This window comes from Chinchilla lanigera, unplaced genomic scaffold (genome assembly GCF_000276665.1).
Source record: "Chinchilla lanigera isolate Chin_1 unplaced genomic scaffold, ChiLan1.0 scaffold00036, whole genome shotgun sequence".
In the NCBI taxonomy this organism is placed as follows: Eukaryota; Metazoa; Chordata; class Mammalia; order Rodentia; family Chinchillidae; genus Chinchilla; species Chinchilla lanigera.
Genome location: NW_004955437.1, coordinates 20,590,961 through 20,606,350, shown reverse-complemented (window position 1 = coordinate 20,606,350; position 15,390 = coordinate 20,590,961). Strand labels below are relative to the sequence as shown.

The window sequence follows — 15,390 nt, the reverse complement described above, 5'->3', positions numbered from 1 at the left end:
ATCGACACCAGGCCAGGTTTAGGTCGGTTGTATGGTCAATCTGGGGGAGGGTCTCGTCTTGGGAGGACTTTTGGGCCAGGGTTCCTCTCTAGGCAGGGCCTGGGGACTAGGAAGAGAGCCTGGGTGGGGTGCTCCTCCCAGTCACCTCACCTGTGCCTCAGCCCTTCGGCTGTGACAAGGAGATGGGGTCCATGAAGGCAGATGACAAATGTGGAGTCTGTGGCGGTGACAACTCCCACTGCAGGACCGTGAAGGGGACGCTGGGCAAAGCCTCCAAGCAGGCAGGTGAGCAGGCTTGGGCTAGGTGACCCTCGCGTGGCCTCTCCCCTTGATCCAGGCCATGGTTCTGGCAGGGCTTGAGGGACCCTGGAGCCTGTCTCATTGTAGGGCTGGTGACTCAGAAAGACGGGATCCTTGTGGCCCTTTGTATCTAAGTCCCTCCAGTAGCTAAAGTGTGACAAGAAAGAGGGAGAGAGAAAGTCAGAGCAACAAGAAGGAGGGGAAGGAGCAGAAGTGAGAGAAAGGTCAGGAAGGTGGGGAACCAGAGTGACACACACGTGTGTGTTCTGTGGGCCTTGTAGTGTTCCATCCCCAGTTACAGACAGAGCTTCTGTGCCTGATGAGATGTCCCTGGGTCCTGAGTAAGGGGTGCTGGGCAGGGGCCCCCTGCTCAGGACATTCCTTGCTGATCCGTGTCCTCCTGTGTGGCAGCAGCTCTCAAATTGGTGCAGATACCAGCGGGTGCCAGACACATCCAGATTGAGACCCTGGAGAAGGCCCCCCACCGCATTGGTGAGTGTGGGTGCCCTGAAGTTTGGGGTGCTGGGACAGCCCAGGGCAGGGTTCCAGGGCAAGTGGAGTTTCACAGGCTTAAATCACAGACAGAGAGCCCTTCTTATTCTTAAATTTATACTGCATGGGTGATTCTCACTTTAGGACACCTAAAAGGAGATCTAGTGAACACCCCCCACCTTGTCCCTCAGGGCAGTTTCTTCCCTATGGGCAACCACTGTTCAGATTTCTCATGCACTGCGATGCTTTTAAAGGAAAGTCATTGTCACGGAGTGCGTGGGTCAGTTGTTGCTGCATGACTCGCCACCCCAGCATGCAGTATCTTAGAATAATTGCTAGTTCTAAGAGCTGGCTGTGTGGACCCATATAGATGTCATCAGCTGGTGGGTTTGTTGGGATCTGGCTGGCCCAGGATGCATGGGGTTAGTACTGGCTGCCAGCTCAGGGCATGAGAGTGACAGAGCCACGTCTCCAACAGGCTAACCAGGGGTTATTCACCTGGTGTCTGTCATGTGGTTCCTCAACAGTAGCATCCTTTGTTTTCACCCTTTTATAATGTTCCTTTGGCCCATATCACATGGGCAAGATACTCTGGGAGGCTGAGGCAGGAAGACTTCATGTTCGAGCCCAGCCTGGGCAACTTAGCAAGACCCTGTCTCAAGAGAAAAAAAGACTGTTAATGTAGCAAAAGTGAAAGCCCTGGGTTCAATCCCCTGTGCTGAAACACACACACACACACACACACACACACACACACACAGCAGTAGAAATCCAGTCTCTTGATGGAAGAAATGGTAAAGTCACCGTGTAAAGGAGCATAGCATGTAGGAGTGGGAGGAACTGAGGCCCATTTATTTAGTCCACCACCTAGGTCCTTCAGTTATCCTCATTTTAATGCTACTTACACTCAGCATCCTTAATCCAGGTATGGATTTATGCTGCTAAATAACTATGGGACCAAGACAGGTTAAAAATTATAACCCCAAAATTAATTAAATAAAAATTCCAATTATAAGAATATTAATGTGACACAAGAGATGTTTTTATTGTTCTATTTTTGCTGAAAGCAAGTTGGCAGAAGAGGCAAATCCAGAGACATAAAATACATTCATGGGTGCCAGGAGTTAGGCTGGGAGGTGGGGTGACGGCTAATAGGTCTTGGGTTTCTTTGAGGGTGATGAAAATGTTCTGGAATTGCATAGTGATGATGGCTGAACGTACTAAAACATCACTGAATTGCACACTTTAATAGGGTGAATTGTATGTGGTGGATTTTATCTCAATTACAAACCCTTGAGAATGGTTTGGAGCAGGGCCTGGTGGGCTGTGGGCAGCAGGCTGCTTCTTCAGTAGCTGGGATCTCTCATGTGGATCTGTGTTCAGATCCCTCCCAGAAGGCATGTGGGCTGTACCATCACCTTGGCATGGTCACTACTGACTGATTATGCCCACTGAGTCACACTGCTGTGGCACCTGCCCCATCATAAACACTAACACAAAGCGTGACCTGTCTTGGCAAATATAAAAATGCTAACAGTTGTATTTTAGATTATTATCAATAACCCTCCAGGAGAATGTGCCTTGCCTGGATAAGATGTCTGCATTGGTGTCTCTCCTTAGCACAACTATGACTGGTTCCTAACTTGCTCAGCGAGGCACTGGGAAGGACATGGTACACACAGGCAATAGGCACAAGTGGAAACTGAGGCCTGCCATGAATTCAGGCACTCGTGTGCTCTAATTCACCTTTGCAGGTCAGGGGCCGAGACAGCCTGGGTCCAGGGCTCCTGTGTCCCATCCTGGCCCTCTGCTACAGTGTTTGTAAGACATTAGTCTGTAAGACATGAGTTTGTAAGACATTAGTTCAGATGCTTCCTGCCCACTGTGCCTGCCAGATTGTGGGGGCTGTGCTGGAATCAGGGCAGGAGGGAGAGGCACTACTCTGAGGCTGCTTCTGCTGTCTCCTTGGGACGATGATTCCTACTGGTTAGCAGCCAGCCCCTCCCACCTGCTCCGCCTCCCACCTGCTCCAGCCAGCCCCTCCCACCTGCTCCGCCTCTGCAAGTCTAGGTCCTTGGTCCCTGTAGATGGGGAGCATTACTTGTGGGCCAAGAGCTGCTTCCCACAGTGGTCAGGGAGGGGCTGCCAGGACAGGGGCAGATAGAGTGGGGCCACATGGACAGCCTGCAGGGAGCAAGAGTAGGGGTGACTGGGACCTGGAAGCTGGAGTTGGCCCAAGTTGTGTGAGGTACATGGTGGGCCCTCTGTCCATGTGTGGAGTGTGAATGTGTGTGTATGTGTGTGATGCATGCTTGTATGTGTGTGTCTGTTGGAATATGTACTCTCTGCAGAAGTGCAGGGTGGTGGCATTCTTGGCACTGAAGGCCATGGCACTGCCCAAACTGAAACCACACTGTAGCATGATCTCATTTAAGCCTTGTTATGACCTATGAAAGACACTGTCACCCCATTTTACAGTTGGGAAAACTGAGGCAGCATGGGGTTCCTAGGTCACTTCCCATGATGTCTGTGATTCTAGAGCCTGAACTTGTCACCTCTATGCCTTGCTATAGAAACTCCAGGGAGGGCAGTGTTCCGGAGGGTGGGGCAATCAAAGCAGGCTTCTCGGATGCGATTGTGTTGAGCTATAACTATAGATGGAAGTAGGGAGAAAGGAAGCAGTGAGTGTGGGAGCAATGGTGGACACCAGGGTGCAGAGGCAGGACAAGTGTGCAGCAATGGTGGACACCAGGGTGCAGGAGGCAGTGTGCGGACCTGTCTGGTGGGAAGGATTCAGGTGGAAGGAGTGGCAGGCAGACCGGGGAGCCCCAAAGGGCACACCAGGAAGGCCTTTGTTGTCATATTCATGAATCCCCTTAGTAGGAAGTAGAAATCTGTGTGCCTCTCTCCCCTGGCCAGTGGTGAAGAACCAGGTCACCGGCAGCTTCATCCTCAACCCCAAGAGTAAGGAAGCCTTGAGCCGGACCTTTACCACGCTGGGCCTGGAGTGGGAGCATGAGGTAGAAGATGCCAAGGACAGCCTCAAGACCAGTGGGCCCCTGCCCGAAGCCATCGCTGTCCTGGTGAGCCACATTCCCAGCAGTGGCCCTGCTCACCCCTTGTCCTGTGCCATCTGCTGCCAAGCCTGTACAGCCTGGTGAAGCCGCCAGTTCCCATGTGTGCAGGAGGCCAAGGCGCTGGGCAGCTCCGCATTTGTGCTTAAGAGCTGGCAGCATGGCAAGTGAGGAGGGCAGAGGCTGTCCCCTCTGTGAGACCCAGGAGGCCGCAGGCAGGAAGTCTGTTCTCCTTCACACAGGGTGGGAAATGGGCCCTGGAGCAGGTATCAGGCAGGGCTCAGGGTAGTACCCTAGGTCACTACGTGTCCTCCAGCATCAGCATGCATCGTGGCATGGTCAGTACATGAGTCCTAAGATGGCTTTCTCAAGCCTTTAAGGCAGCTGACCTGGAGTGCCAGGTCATCTGGCAGTGCCAACCTTCTAAGAAGGGGATAGGGCCATTGTCCTGCCTAGGGCCTATTTCTGCCCCCGTCCCCTTCCTTGGACTGGGCCAGGGCTGATGGAGGGGGGATGGTTAAGCCAGCAGACCAGCTTGAGAGAACTCTGTTCACATGCCTTCAGTTCTGGTTGGCACTATGGAGACCCTGGACAGGCCCTCAACTGTCAGGGAGGTCCTAGAGGGTGGGTTCTGTGGCTATTGTGTTGGTATTTTAACTCTATCCAACATGTATCTTTCTATTCATCTTATATTTATTGGCTGCCTATATATGTGGGACCAGCTGATTTTCAACAAGGGTATCAAGGTCATTCAAGGGAGATAGACAGTCTCAACAAGTGGTGTTGAGACAACTAGGTATTCACATGCAAAAGAATTAAGCTGGATCCCTACCCCACACCTTATACAAATATTAACTCAAATCAAAAGACAGACCTGAATATAAGAGCTGAAACCATAGAACTCTTAGAAGAAAACAGAGGGGTAGGTCTTGAAGACTTAGATTCTTAGATATAGTACCAAAAGCATAAGCAACACAAGAAGAGATGAGTAAATTAGATTTACCCAAAATGGAAAAAGTGCACCAAATCATTCTTTAAGAAGTAGAAGACCACGGGATTGGAGAAAATACTTGCAGATCATGTATCTGACAAGGGTCTGGTGTCCATACTATGTTTCTTGACACCTTCCAAAATCAGGGAGTGAACAAAAGACCTAGGGACGTGGGTCTTGCCCTCGTTAGGACATAGGTCTATGCAAGGGAAAAGCATTGACAGGCCTGGTACCGACTGGCTGCTCTCAGGTCTGGCACACAGCAGGTATTTAGTTTGGGCAGCAGGAGTTGGTCATATGGCTGCCACCTCACCCGTCCACAGCCATACTTGGCACTGCCCCCATCCGTGTCCTTAACCCACACCCTTCTCTTCGGCCGCATTCCCATCCTGCTGCGCTTCTTGGTCTTGTGTCACCTGCTCCCCATCTCCCCTCAGGTGCTCCCCCCAGCTGAGACTAGCCCTCGAGGTAGCCTGGCCTACAAGTATGTCATCCACGAGGACCTGCTGCCCCTCATTGGGAGCAACAATGTGCTCCTGGAGGAGACGGACACCTACGAGTGGGCGCTCAAGAGCTGGGCCCCCTGCACCAAGGCCTGCGGAGGAGGTAGCGGCGCTCCATTGCCCAGTGGGGCAGCAGTGGTCCTCTAGGGAGGAGAGGAGCCGGGAGGAGGCGGGTGGGACCTGGCATTGTCTCATTTTGACGTGTCCCTGTTCATGCCTGTGTTTCCCCTAAAGATCTCCTGTGTGTGGACAGGGGCTAGGGATGGGGCGGGGTGCCCTGGGCAGGGCTTCTACCCATGAGAGCTGGCCCAGTGGGGACAGGCAACTGTCCGAAGCCATTTCCCACCAGTGCTGCACCAGGGAGCAGGAGACAGACCTGATCAAGGCAGGCAGAAAGTGCCTTGGGCAGTAGGGGGCACAAAGACACCAAGGAGGTGGGATTGCCTCACCCCCCCAGGCTCTCCAGAAGGACCCAGACAGCAGCCCACCCTTCACAGGTATCCAGTTCACCAAGTACGGCTGCCGGCGCAGACGGGACCACCACATGGTGCAGCAGCACCTGTGTGACCCCCGGAAGAGGCCCAAGCCCATCCGTCGGCGCTGCAACCAGCACCTGTGCCCCCAGCCTGGGTGAGCGCTCTGGAGCCTGGCCCCTGCTTCTCACTGTCCTGACCCACGAGGAGGTGCTGCTCACCCTCCCTACCCAGCTCAGCCCAGGAGCCAGGTTTTGGCAGCAGCAGTCCACGCCACAGGCTCTGCCACAGGCAGCACCCACTCTCCATGCCCAGCCATGACCTCTGGGGCTTCTGGGTCACTATTTTCCACTCCTAGAAGAGGGAGGAATCTCCCAGACATGGCTTTTCCCTAGTGATACATGGTGCTCAAATATACACAGTGGCTTCTGTGCTTACTGAGCCCAACCCCCAGGCCAGGTGCTGTCCACCAAGGACATTTGGCCTGCCAGCCCCCGCTTGGGATTCCCCAGCCTGAGGACACAGGCTCTTTTGAGCACAAGGTCATGTTCTGGGGGTTATTTGGAGGGACTTCAGGGGAGAAGTGAGAGCTATGCCTTGCGATGGACTCTAGGTCAGAGCTGGAGTGCACATGTAATCCAGAGCCACGTTGGGGGCTGCTGACCTGCCCTGGAGTCGATGGTGGCCATGCTATGCCCCGCCTGGGCTGTGGTATCCAGCCCCTCCTGTGCCCGGCACAGCTGCATACCCACCCTCTGTGCTGTCCCTTTTCCCTGCCATCAGACTAACCCCACAGATGTGACCACAGAGCCTGCATGCAGGGCTGACCACTGAGGTCCTAGGTGGGCTTCTTCAAGTCTTGGAGTTTTCTTTTTTTAAAGGAAGAGGTTGACTTTGAAAAAGTGCCTCAAAAAGCCCCCATTTACTAAAAGGTCTTGAAACTGAGGCAGAGAAGGACTTGGTTTGGCAGTTGGAAGTTGCTGGGCTGTTAAAATGCTTGCAAGCCAGCTGTGTAGCTGCTGGGGGCTGAGGCTGGGGGGGGGGGACGATGGCGTCACCCTCGTCCCTGTGGGAGGAGTGTCTGGGAAAGCATGGCTTTGGTTTGTTTTGTGCACTGCCATCCCTCAGTGCCCATGACAGTCCTACATGGGAGGCACTCAGATATCTAAGGGATGTTGAGACAATCCTGATCCAAAGAGGGGTCACTGAGCTTGTAGCTTGCCCCTTGTCCCAGGACACACAGAGTGCCAAGCTTCAACTTGCTACCCTACGTCACTTCAGGTAACCGCAGGAGAGACCTGTGAGTTTGCTGAGGTCACGCGGCCAGGTAGCAGCAGAGCCAGGTGGACAGTTGTCTGGGCCCCGAGCATTCCTACGCCACACCTACTCTTTAGCTCTCACCGGCATCCATCTGAAGGTGGGAGGTGACATCTGGGAGGTAGTGTCCCCTCCACCTTATCTCCTGACTGTTTCCAGATGGGTGATGGAGGAATGGAGTGCCTGTAGCAGGAGCTGCGGGAAGCTGGGGGTGCAGACTCGAGGGGTGCAGTGCCTGCTGCCCCTCTCCAACAACACCCACAAAGCCATGCCAGCCAAGGCCTGTCCTGGCACCCGGCCTGAGGCCCGGAGGCCCTGCCTCCGCATTCCCTGCCCAGCCCAATGGCGAACGGGAGCCTGGTCCCAGGTGAGTCATCCTCAGCAGGTGAAAAGCACTCAGGAAAGAGGCAGGTCTGGATGGGGGAAGGTCCAGAGGGATTTCCTGGCGCTCTGGGGCAGACGGAGAGTTTCTGTCTGAGTCTCCCCACATCCCATCTGGGTGTTCTAACAATGTGGCACTGCTCCCACATTCACTAGGCATGGTTCTATGCTAGGTATTTATGGCCATTCACATCTGCTCTCAGCTCAGAGGGCACCAGGAGCCAAGGTAATATCCCTGTATCCCACAGGAGCAAGATAAGTCACCTCCTTACCTTCCAGAAACACTTACATGCCAGGCCTTGTACAGAGCGTGCTAGGAACCCAGTATCAACCAGGATAGGATTCCATCCGGAGTTTGCAGTCCCCTGAGGGAGACATAATAGGCACATAAACCAATGACAAAAGTAGCGTTCACAGATCAGCCTGCTGGAGCTGTGAAGGACTGTGGGGGTGTGACCAAAGAACCAAAAATCCCCACTTGAGGCTGGGGCTGTATGTTGCTCAGCAGTAGAGCACTTGCCCAGTATGTGTGAGGCCCTGGGTTCTAGCCCCAGGATACACAATAAAGGAATGGACAAACGAATAACAAAATAGCCCTACTCAACTCAGATTTTACATTCTTCCCCATAACATACAGCTTCATTTATTTTGATACAAAACAGAAAGATTGCTGGTCCTTGAAGTTCCCAGACATAAACTAACAGAGAGGTGAGGAGATGGAAGACAGAGTCCCTGTGAATCTGGCCAGGGCTTTAGGGTGGGTGGCCGCTGTTTGTGTGACTTTTGTTTGTTATTTGTCCAGGGAGGATGAGCCATGGTGGTCCCGTGGTGGCCCCTTGACTTTGATGTATCACTCAGTGGTCACATGCCCTGTATGCAAGGTCTTTCCTGTCTGTTAGCAGAGGCTGTGGTCAGTGCCTAGAAAACAACCCAGTCACATTGGGCAAATTTCCTTTGCTAGGGTTCTTGTTCTGCCACCCAGGACCCTTGCCCTGACCCACTTACCAGAGTGAGAAGAATGTCAGGTGCAGGGGCAGGGGCGGATGGCCGCCCCTGCGCCTACAGTCTGTTTGTCTTCTGCCCTGTGCGCTCATGCCTTTCTCCTGTGAGGAAGAGGACGCTGTAAACAGGCCTCTGTGACCCACGCTGGGTAAATAGTCATGAGGTCACTGAATGTCAGAGATAGAAGGCTCTGTAGAGACTCTGTCACTTAGGTGTCTTGGGTTATAGAGTTGGGAATGGAGTCAGGGGGACAGCAGGTGCCACAGTCCAGCTCCCTGCCCTTAACAAGGTGTCAGGCAAATTGTCCTGCCCCAGCTCACACCACATGATGGATCACAACAGGAGCTTCGCTAGAGTGATATATAGAATATTTGAGAACCTGGGCACAGAGCAGACGCAGCGAGCGCACGCGGTTCTAGCTGGAATGAGGTCCCAGAAGTCCCCTCCCAAGCTGGGGTTCACTGTTTAGGTTATGGAAGGGCCCAAGGGGCCCTGATCTTGGGTTGCAGCCCTGCCACTGTTAAGAATCTGAGGACGGACGTGATACCCCCCCGTGTTTAGAAGCAGTGCTTGCATGTCAGTGAAGACGTGGCTCCTGCCTTCTGTCCTTGGGCCCTGGCTGGACTCTGAGCTCATAGTCATCCTCTGTCTTTCCCCACACCACCCTGGTCTGCACTCTGCACAACAGTGCTCTGCCACCTGTGGAGAGGGCGTCCAGCAGCGGCAGGTGGTGTGCAGGACCACCGCTAACAGCCTCAGGCAGTGCGAGGGGGACAAGCCCGACTCGGTGCAGGTCTGCAGCCTGCCCACCTGTGAAGGTGAGTGTGTGTGGGGAGAGCGGGGGAGCCCTGGCCCAGCTCCTCTGGCCTTAACCTTGTACCCAGGTCTCAGAATTCCCAAATACAGGTTGAGTACCCCTAGTCCAAAAATCTGAAATGCAAAATCTAAAGCTTTTTGAGGGCTAGCATGATGCCACAAGTTGAAAATTTCTCACCTGGCCTCATGGGACAAGTCCAGGTGAAAACGCAGATGCAGAGCCCACAGTTTAGCCAGCAGCCCCATGGGAAAAGGACCCTCCTGGCACCTTCAGCTGTGATACACAAACTTTGTTTCATTCCCCAAATTATTAAGATTTAAAACTAATAACTGCAATAGCTCTAATTAGTAACTTTTAATTTTAAAATAATTCAAACCATTATTAATAGCTATTATAATAATTATTTAAAATATTTGTATAAAATGATGCTCATGATATATAAAAATATGAATATCATGTTTAGACTTGAGTCCTGTCTTTTTATCTTCTGATGTATATTATTCCAAAACTTGAAGAGAAATCTGAACTGCGAAATGTTTCAAACCCAAGCGTATCAGATCAGGGGTTTTGCCAGTGCTGAGGCTGCTTCTCCTTCCTCACAGGAAATCTCCGGAACTCCACAGCAATGGCAGAGATTCAGGAGCTCGTGACCCTAGAGGGACAGCGAGTGTCCGAGTCAGGGCCCTTGACTCCCATGAATAAGATATCACCAAGTAAGTGCGGCCCAAGGACCCCTCCCTGTCCCTGAACCTTTTGGGGGTTTCAGGGTCCCGAACACGACTGTGTGGCAGAACAGACCCAGCATGTGGCCTGGGTGGCCCAGCCTTCCTGAGCCTCAGGATCTTTAGCTGGGAAGTGAGAATACTGCTACACTGGTCCATGACCTCTTCTCTGCAATTCTAAGATGCAGAAGGCCAAAAGCCTTTTTTTCCCTTGAATTTGGTGCACGTTTCTTTGGTGACAAAATCTGATCTGGATTAGCACAAGATCGTGCATGCTTCTGCTACAGAAACATTGCCATATTTGGTAATAAGGTGATAGTGAGGATGATCTAGGATATAAATACACAGAGGACTACTTTTATGACCCCAAAGGCCTGAATTGTGAGTCTTACCTGGTTCTAAGATCTTTAATAAGCAGTTGTAGATCTTTTTTTTTTTTTTTTTTTTTTGAGACAGGGTCTCACTATGCAGTTTAGGCTGGCCTTGAGCTCACTTTGTAGCCCAGACTGGTCTCAAACTCACAAAGATCCTCCTGCCTCAGCCTCCTGAGTGCTGGGGTTACATGCGTGCACCACCATGCCTGGCTAGCAGTTGTAGATCTGAGTTGCCCTCATATTACTGCTGACAGGATCAAATGAGGGCACATGTGCTCCTGCCCAGCTCTGCTAAGAGTGACAGACTAGGAAGAGCAGTTTCTCTCTACCTTGTGAGCAGAAGCCAGTCAGTTCACCCACCATCCATCCATCCATCCATTCATTCATTCACGAATAAATACTTGCGAGCACCTGTTATACAGCAGGCTATGTGTTCCACCCTCCCTCCCTAGGTTCCTTCTTTCTCTTTCTCACCTCCCAAGAACCTGGCAAGATGAATAGCAGAAAGATTAGACTCTGACTTCTAGTTAGAGAAACAGGTGTGGCTGTGTGATGTTGTGCAAATTCCTCAACCTCTCTGCTTCTGTGCTCCTGGGTTGAAGCTCAGGTTGGGCCCGTTCCTGGATACTCCTCTTTTCTTCTCCAAAGCAAGTGGTGGGGTCCTGATTCTGGGCCTGGACTTTTGGTGCCACCTAGAGGCCACTGGCTTTGCATTTTCTCCGATCTGTTCCCCTAAGCCCCCTACCCCCAACCATCTCTGGCAAAAACCGGTGGAAAGCCACACTTCTGCCTTCACGTTCTGCTTAGACGACCCTGCCTGCATTAATCACAGAAATGTGTTCAATTGCAACTTAGAGCAAAGCAAACTAGTATCATGAGCTTCCCTCTATGCCAGCCACTTTATAAATGCCATTTATAATTGTAGTGTTACCATCCATTGGTACATGCAGCATTATCTTTATTTTACAGACAAAGAAACCAAGGCTTAGAGAGTTCAGGGGACATAGCCAAGGCCTCACAGTGTTTCAGCCTAGATTGAAATCTTAATATACTTGCTTGCAAAGTTCCTGGTGGAGGGCTTAGTGGTCCAGATTGTGCGGACTGCTGGCAGGACATTGATCTTCTTAACTTGGGATGCACTCCATGGGCATTGGGCTGACTGTGGCTGGAGGGGTCAGATGCCTTTGGGTTGATTGTGAGGGGCAGGCATTCCCGTTTCCATCCAGAACAGGGTTTTTGAGCTTTGCTGCAGGGCAGACTCACCCTAGGGCCTGGTCCCATCCCAGACTACCCAGGCTGTCTGGTGTGTGCTGAAGCTGCCAGGTGATTCTGGAGCAGCCAAGTATGGACAAATCACACAGGACCCCAGTTTTTGGGTTTTTTCACATATTGGGTCCCAGGGAAGGTTCCCTTGAAACAGTGCTGTCCCTCACTGCAAGTTTCTGTTGCTGTAGGCCTGGATGGCTTGTGAGCGGGGACCCTGCTGAGATGTGCTTCTCGGGGGGGGGGCCTCAGCTGCCTCCCATATAGAAGGGCTCACTCTCCGCCAGGGGGCGAAGCAGTGAGTGCAGCAGGGTTGGGGATGGAGGGCGGGCAGATGGTCGGTGAGTGGGAGGTGGGGTCTGTGTCACCAGGCCAGCAGGAGTTCCCCAGCACTGTCCTTGTGCCATGTATGCAGCAGAGTCCTGCGTGGGGGACAGGTCGGTCTTCTGCCAGATGGAAGCGCTTGATCACCACTGTGCCATCCCTGGCTACCACCGGCTGTGCTGCGAGTCCTGCTCCAAGAGGGCCTCAGGCCCCAACGCCAGCCTGGGCCCTGGCCCGGCCTCCCCACCCACCTCCTCCACTCCTGGGAGCCCCTTGCCACAACCCAAGGCCACCCCTGCCATCACGGAACCTACTGTGGAGCCAACAGGACAAGATGACCATGGCCGACCCACACAGCTCCCAGGGCCACCAGACACAAGGTCCTTAGTCAGCCAGCCTCACTCTGTCCCACAGACCCTGAGCCCCAGAGCATTTGGGGGCACTTCCCCTACCATACCCCAGGGAACACCTTGGGGCCGGACCCCGGCAGCTGTGACAGCCTCCGAGGACCAAGGGCAGCCCAGAGAGGAATCCACGTATCCAGGCACCAGCCTTCCCGCCACCTCCCCGGTGACATGAGCGATGCCACACCATCCTGCCAGCCACGTTTACACTCTGTGCTGCCCTGGTGACCACAGTTCAGAGGACTCATGCAGCAGGGCAGGGGCAAGCATGGACTTCCTTTTAAATTATTTGCCTTCTCTTTCTTGTTTGGGTCTGTGACACTCTTTCCCCCATGACAGGGGGCAGGAGGAAGAAGATCAGGGAAAGCCCAAACCAGAGATACCTCAGCCAGCAGTACCCAGATTGGACCTGTCAGGCTCCTGGGGTCTCTCAGGGCTGAGAGTCTACTAGTGCCCTTCTCCAAGCCATCAGGCCCTGGGCAGGTCTGAACCTTATGCTAGGAGCTGTCAGGGCTGCCTGCTTTCCCGGGACTTGTGAGGGCCCCCTGTGCAGGTCCTAGCATGACACAGTGGGCAGAGGGAGGTAGGGGCTGCTCACAGGGCAAGCTGGGAAGGACCTGGAACGAACACAATGACCAGGCTTTCCCCTGTAGCGTGAGGGCAGGTGAGTTCACCTCAGGCCCAGCTGTCCTTAGCCAAGGGCCCCACGCAGCAGCACAAGCCAAGGATTGGGGGAGTGCAGTGTTCATGGCTACACTTTGCCACTGTGCATGTCTCTCCTGTTATTCCTGGTTACTCCACGTTACAAACGGTTGCACACCCAACCCACAGAGAAGTGGGGCCAGCATGTCCTGAGCAAGTCCTCATCATCTGGGGTTTCCAAACTGGTGCTGGACCCCTAGCTGGACCAGGAATCAGCCCTGCAGGGTGAGGAGTGGGCCAGCCTGGAAGGTGGCTGTGGGACGCATGGGAGACATGATTTCTCAGGCTGTGCCCCTTGGCCGTTGTCCTTGCCGAAGTCTACTCCTGTCAGAGTCAGGGGTCCTTTCCCACTTGGCCTGAGCCAGGCCAGGGATATGTGGTGCTCTGAGGACCGGAGAGCCACTCAGCCAGGTCCAGAAGATGACAAGAGTGAGAGGCTGACCTGTGCCCCAAGCTGGGGTGGGGAGGGACGCAGACCCGTGGTGCTACAGGGGCTCAGCCAGGCCAGCTGCCCTCCCTGCCACCTCCAAGGGGCAGGTGACAGCTCTAGGCCCACTGGCTCTTGGGAAGTAGCCCAGACTTCCAGGGTGCCTCTGGGCATCTTCACTTCTGGGGTCTGGAGTGATCTCACAGCTCTCAGTAGATGAGCCCAGCTCACAGAGGTGCTTGTCAGTCTCCTTCCCAGGCAGGAGGAAGAGGAGCAATGGGGCCTTGCCCTGCAGCCTCCTTGGGGAGTTGGGTCCTGGGACCCCAGGTGTTCTCCCAGGGCTGCCCTCCCCTCTGTAAGTTGCTGGGGCACACAGCACAGCATTCCTGTGAGAACCAGCCTGGCCTGGGCTAAGGAGTGTAAACCTTGTGTCTTGGAGACCCAGCTCTCTGAAATGCTATGTATTTATTAACATTGCCCTTGGTGTTTTGTTTTGGACCCCAAAAAGTGTTTCTGTGTGTGTTTTCCTTTTTTTTCCTTTTGTTTTGGGGAAAGGAGATAATGGAGCCAGAGCTCTAAGGGGCCAGGCTGGGCTGGGCTGTAGCAAGATGATGAGGGATAGAGACCACCAAGCAGCTATGTGGCCTCGTAGGTCAATACCCAAAGGGTGGAGATGCCTGGGAGGTAGTTTTGGGATCCACAGAGATGAAAGTGTTCTAGTAATCAGAGCTTTTCAGGCCTCCCTTTGGGGGCTACGTTGCTGTACACAGCTGCCACTGAGGCCTAGGAGAGCCCATGAGTGACCTGGTCACACCTCGGGGAAGATGACGCAGGGAGATGCTAGTGCAGGCCTCAGAGGCAGCCTCAGGATGGTTCAGGCAGGAATTCTGTGGGCTCAGGAGTCCAGAGGGTGGCCTACAGAGAGGAGGATCATGGGCCCAGCACTTCCTCTTGGCCTGGTACAGTCTTTGCCATGGAATTCACATGGGCAGAGTGGGGCCCTCTATGAACCCCGGAAGCCCAGCTTAACAGTGGTCCTGGAACACTGCATGGGACAGCGATAACACACAGAAAAAACGTGTCTGCATGTCCCTTTCTTGTGCCTGTGGCAGACACTGTCAATTTATCACTGCGCAGCTCCCCTCTGATACCAGATTCCCCCTAGGAGTCGCCCACATAGTGCTCTGGGCAGTGGACACTAACCACTGCCGTTGTCAGGACAAGGCGCAGGGGGATGTTGCGCCAGTAATCTCAGGCAGAAGCATAGCATCCAGAAGCAGAACCACAGCACCTGAACTGAGGAGGAACCCAGCAACCAACCCTCGGCATGTCCACAGGGCCCAGCATAGGGTGAGACAGCTCCAGGGAGCCTTCAGGCTATCGCATTCTGCGGGGCCTCTACCCGTCTGCTCACCTGCGGGAGGATGGAAACAGTAACTTGCCTAGCCCACCGCTGAAAACAGAACGTGTGCTTTATGATGATGAGAGGCCTCCCAGGAGTGAGGTGGGTCACTGGGCTGTTGCTGAATAGGGCTCAGGGGAGCCAGTCAGTTTGGGGGACAAGGAAGCTGTTGCCTGTGCACAGCGATGGGCTTTGCCAGAGCCCTAGGCTGGGTCCTCCCGCTTCTCCAGCCTTGCTATGGCCTTCCCACCTCTGCAAGTCCAGGGCTGTCCAGACTTGCCTTGGGCCATGGAACCCTGAACGCTACAGGAGAGCATCACGGGGCTAGGATGTGGCTCAGCGGTAGAGCACTTACCTAGCATATATGAGGCCCTGGCTTCGATCCCCACACTGGAGGGAGAGATTTGCTCTACCCTAACAAG

The 15,390-nt window shown here is 53.7% G+C and overlaps 1 protein-coding gene across 5 annotated transcripts in view; it reads left to right on the top strand.

Moving 5' to 3' along the window:
• Adamts14 (ADAM metallopeptidase with thrombospondin type 1 motif, 14) overlaps nt 1-14,073 on the top strand; it is a 71,798-nt gene extending 57,725 nt beyond the window's left edge. For 2 of the 5 annotated variants that reach the window (XM_005390051.2, XM_005390048.2), the window contains exons 14-22: nt 162-285; nt 712-792; nt 3,712-3,875; nt 5,295-5,463; nt 5,858-5,990; nt 7,310-7,517; nt 9,222-9,351; nt 9,953-10,063; nt 12,125-14,073. In XM_005390051.2, coding sequence (XP_005390108.1) covers nt 162-285; nt 712-792; nt 3,712-3,875; nt 5,295-5,463; nt 5,858-5,990; nt 7,310-7,517; nt 9,222-9,351; nt 9,953-10,063; nt 12,125-12,612 — 1,608 coding nt within the window. In that variant the 3' untranslated portion in view covers nt 12,613-14,073. Of the gene's footprint in view, nt 1-161; nt 286-711; nt 793-3,711; nt 3,876-5,294; nt 5,464-5,817; nt 5,991-7,309; nt 7,518-9,221; nt 9,352-9,952; nt 10,064-12,124 lie in introns of those variants that run through there. The other 3 variants (XM_005390049.2, XM_005390050.2, XR_001235098.1) reach the window with 3 other exon arrangements.
• The last annotated feature ends 1,317 nt before the right edge of the window (nt 14,074-15,390 follow it).